General features: G+C 33.2%; 1 protein-coding gene across 4 annotated transcripts in view; it reads right to left on the bottom strand.

Annotated features, from left to right (window-relative positions):
• The window catches only part of map4k3a (mitogen-activated protein kinase kinase kinase kinase 3a), a 78163-nt gene that overhangs the window by 23444 nt on the left and 50475 nt on the right, over positions 1-4244 (bottom strand). For all 4 annotated transcript variants that reach the window (XM_016489817.1, XM_016489819.1, XM_016489821.1 and 1 more), the window contains exons 13-14: positions 2603-2681; positions 2095-2153 (exon numbers count right to left, since the gene is read on the bottom strand). In XM_016489817.1, the coding sequence (XP_016345303.1) occupies positions 2095-2153; positions 2603-2681 (138 nt within the window). The remainder of the gene's footprint in view (positions 1-2094; positions 2154-2602; positions 2682-4244) is intronic.

Genomic DNA, 4244 nt, shown 5'->3' with positions numbered 1-4244 from the left:
ATATATATATATATATATATATATATATATACATATATATACAGTACATACCTTTACTATAAATAGTTCGTTTCATTATATTGATCAAAGAATCTCCAAAAAATGATCAGTGACACTGAAGACTGGAGTAATTACTGCCGAAAATTCAGCTTTGACATCACAGGAATAAATTACATTTTAAAATATGCTAAAATAGAAAAGTTATTTAAATAGTAATAATACTATTATAATACAATTTTTACTGTATTTTTGATTAAACAAATGCATCCTTGGTGAGCCTAACAGGCCTTTCAAAAAGTGTAAAAAAAACAGCACATACACACACACGCATATATAGGCAGACACAATGTGAGTGTTTTAAATGTGTTGGAAATCTACAAAATTTTGTTTATTGCTTGAGTTGGCGGTGGTGAAAAAAGACCCGCTAGTTGCAGCAATTATGTACTGCTTCTTTAGAAACAGTAGGGCAACGTGATGTGAATCCAGAAAATAAAAATAAAATCAAAGCGTGGGGGGATGTGAGGTTCTTCAGATGTGAGGTCCTATTCAGAAGATGACATCATAAGCATGAGGCTACAATGGGAATCGGCATTAATTTGATGTCCTGCTGTTAAAAAATGATCTGGTTTATAAAAGGATGACAAATCCAGTTACAACATGAGAAAGTCTGAGTGCTCAAATGAGACAAAGATGAGTCAATGCTGCATTTTTCTGCAGCGCTTAAAGGAAGTCTTATTGATTAGATGCCACAGAAAGCTGCATCTAACCTTTCAATTATCGCGGTGGTGAGAGTGCGAGACAGACGTCTCAAATACACAACAGTCAAACATGATGTGAGAGAAAACAAGCCGCTGTCAGGAGACGAGCTGGGATTGAGGTGTACTGTACACAAGGAAAGTGTTACATAATAGGAAGTGTCAGCTTATAGGAAAAATCATTTGGAAGTGTTCACTATACATAGCTATGAGCACTGTGAACGGCTAGACAGGCAGTGTGATTTCAAATTAAGCTTGACACAATTGGGTGGTTCCACGGTTGCTCTGTTCCAAAACCTAGTTAGCTCCCTATGGAGGGATCATAGACACGTTCCCAACATAAAGGCTGTTATTAAAGGTTATTAAAGCATACTAAGAGAGCAAATTCTAAGGCAACATCGCATTTAGAAGCCAATCCCAGAATGCACTGAAACAAATCAATACAAAATACAAGATGGTGACAAGGCAAAAAATATAGATTATACATAAAATAGTTTTTTATTTAGTACTAAATTGAATCAATAAAAGTGCATGAATCTACACAATATTTATGAGTGATGTTTGTTTTTAATCACACTGGTAGCTTAGCAACATGCTAACCCCAAACTCTATTATTACTCTATTGTGAGTTGAGCTGTTTGTGTTGCGCACTAGGTTGCGGCCTTTGTAGAGCTTTCTAATTTTTGAGATTCCTTACAAAGCTCACTAGGTTTTGGAACAGAGCCAGTATAATGTAATGTTCTAAAGCAAAGGGTTAAAGAGATAGTTCACTCAAAAATGAAAATTCTGTCATTAATTACTCACCCTCATATCATTCCAAACCCTTAAGACCTCCGTTCATATTTGGAACACAAATTAAGATATTTTTGATGAAATCCGAGAGCTCTCTGATTCTCCATAGACAGCAACGCAACTATCACATTTAAGGCCCAGAGAGGCAGTAAGGACATTGTTAAAATAGACCATGTGACATCAGTTTTTCATATTTGCTTTCTTTGTGCACAAAAAGCATTCACTTAGCTTCATAACATTACGGTTGAACCACTGACATCACACTTATGGACTATTTTAATGATGTCTTCAATACCTTTCTGGGCCTTGAATGTTTCTGTTGCAGGGTCAGAAAGCTCTCGGTTTTCATCAAAAATATTGTAATTTCTGTTCCGAAGTTGAACGAAGGTCTTACAGGTTTGGAAAGGCATGAGGGTGAGTAATTAATGACAGAATTTTCATTTTTGGGTGAATTATACCTAAGTGAGGTCTGATTGGTTGATCTGACATAATTGTTTGCAATCACAGAAAGTCCCAAAGCAAACAGCAGGACGATGATAGTGCTCACCAGTTCATGATATGGTTTTGTCTCTGTTGTTAAAGGAGGGTCAAACTTCACCTGACCGACTGCAAGAAAACAAAAACATTATTAAAGGAAAAGTCTTACTTTTTCTGAATTGCACAGAAATATATTGGCACGTGGGTTTATGATGACATGAGGGTGAGTACATGCTGACAAAATATTTATTTTTGGGCAAACTATCCTTTTATTTAAACAATCAGTCAGTTCACTGATATAACTGGTGTTTGAAGTCTGAACTTTAAGTCATCATTTCATGCTGGCATGTTCACTCAAAACCACACATTACTTTAAGTCAGCATACATGTCTGGTGGGTAAAAAAAAAAATCCCCCAGCAGATACTGACAGACAGATCATAGGAGAGAATTTCTGGTATACTCCTGCAGACAGATTTATTCACTGAAGAACTGAGGCTGAGAAATTCACACAGCCATGCTCAGGAGAGCAAGAGCACCTGTCAGGTCTGCCCAGGGGAGAAATCCAACAAACACTCACAGTTAATCTCTGACAGAGTCTTCCCTTCCCGACTGGTACGGCTTGTTGAGCGAATCCGATGTGGAACAGACACTGGAGGCTAGGGAGAAATAGAAACACACAGAGTACAAATAAACATAAACCAGTAAATAAAAAAGTCTAAAAGAACAGTTTATCTCCAAGTCATTTAGAGTGCTAATGACCAATCAAACGGTTTTATTAAGGTTTAGGATAATTTGCCGTTTACGTTCCTAAATGAAGTCCATTGTAGTGGTAGTTCGGTGAATTTCACATGAAATGTTTGAGTCTTATTAAAATAAAATAAAATAATTATTATTATTCATTTAAAGGGGTCATATGATGCGATTTCATTTTTTACTGCTTTTACTGTATTTTTGATCAAATAAATGCAGCCTTGGTCAACGTAAGAGACTTCTTTCAAAAGAAAAAATGTACTGTCCCCAAACTTTTGAACGGTAGTGTATATTGTTAGAAAAGATTTCTATTTTAAATAAATGCTCTTCTGTTTATTCATCAAAGAATCGTGAAAAAAAAGTAATCACAGGTTCCAAAAAAATATTAAGCAGCACAACAGCACTGTTTCCAGCACTGATAATAAATCAGCATACTAGAATGATTTCTGAAGGATCATGTGACACTGAAGACTGGCGTAATGATGCTGAAAATTCAGCTTTGCATCACAGGAATAAATTATATCTTAAAGTATATTAAAATAGAAAAACTTTATTTTATATTGTAATAACATTTTGCAAGATTTCAGTTTTTTTCTGTATTTTTGATCAAATAAATGCAGCCTTGATGAGCATAAGAGACTTCTTTAAAAAACATTAAAAGTCTTACTGATCCCAAACCTTTGAGCGGTAGTGTATATATAGGCCTAAAATTTCAATTGTGAAGTATTTATTTATTTGTTTGTTGTCTATGATTTAGGCTTTTTTAAAAGGATTGTGGTTTTAAAACGTGGTTCTAAAAACAGTCCTAAAAATTAAATTTAAAACATACACTTTATAAAAAATGTCATTCATTAATTTCTTATATTTAGGGGTTATACAGGGGTTACATATGACCTTGACATAGTCTTGACAGGTTTCACAAGAAAATCAAAAGAAAAACACTTTCTTTTCAGTTAAAAATTTACATGCAAATTAACAAAATTTCAAATTAAAACTATCAACTAAAATTAGCATGTAATCTATATATCTAATATTTCAATTTCAATAAATATTTCAATAAGTATTTCTATTATATTTTTTGTTGTATTGTCTCTAACTTTAGCTGATTTTAATTAGTGATTTTTAATTGACTTTTTCCACACATAATTCTCATCAATATTTTACAAAATGAGATTAAATGAAAATGAGAATTACAAAAAAAAAAAAAACTATATATACATATATATATTATATACATATATACACACACATATATATATATACTTTTAACAAAGGAGTGCGTTATAATGATATAATAAGTGATTTTTAAACCCAGGTTGGAACAACAGCACACACACACATACACTAATTAAATTGAACGAATAGTAAATTCAGACGCACAAAGAGTGCAAATGACTATGAATATTTCTTCCATCTAGATTTTGTTTATTAAAAAGTTTCTTTCTCCATTTACTGCTAGATGATGACAT

Source organism: Sinocyclocheilus anshuiensis, unplaced genomic scaffold, assembly GCF_001515605.1.
Source record: "Sinocyclocheilus anshuiensis isolate Anshui unplaced genomic scaffold, SAMN03320099.WGS_v1.1 scaffold1154, whole genome shotgun sequence".
In the NCBI taxonomy this organism is placed as follows: Eukaryota; Metazoa; Chordata; class Actinopteri; order Cypriniformes; family Cyprinidae; genus Sinocyclocheilus; species Sinocyclocheilus anshuiensis.
Note: the sequence above shows the minus strand (reverse complement) of the source record. Positions and strands in the feature narration are given on the sequence as shown.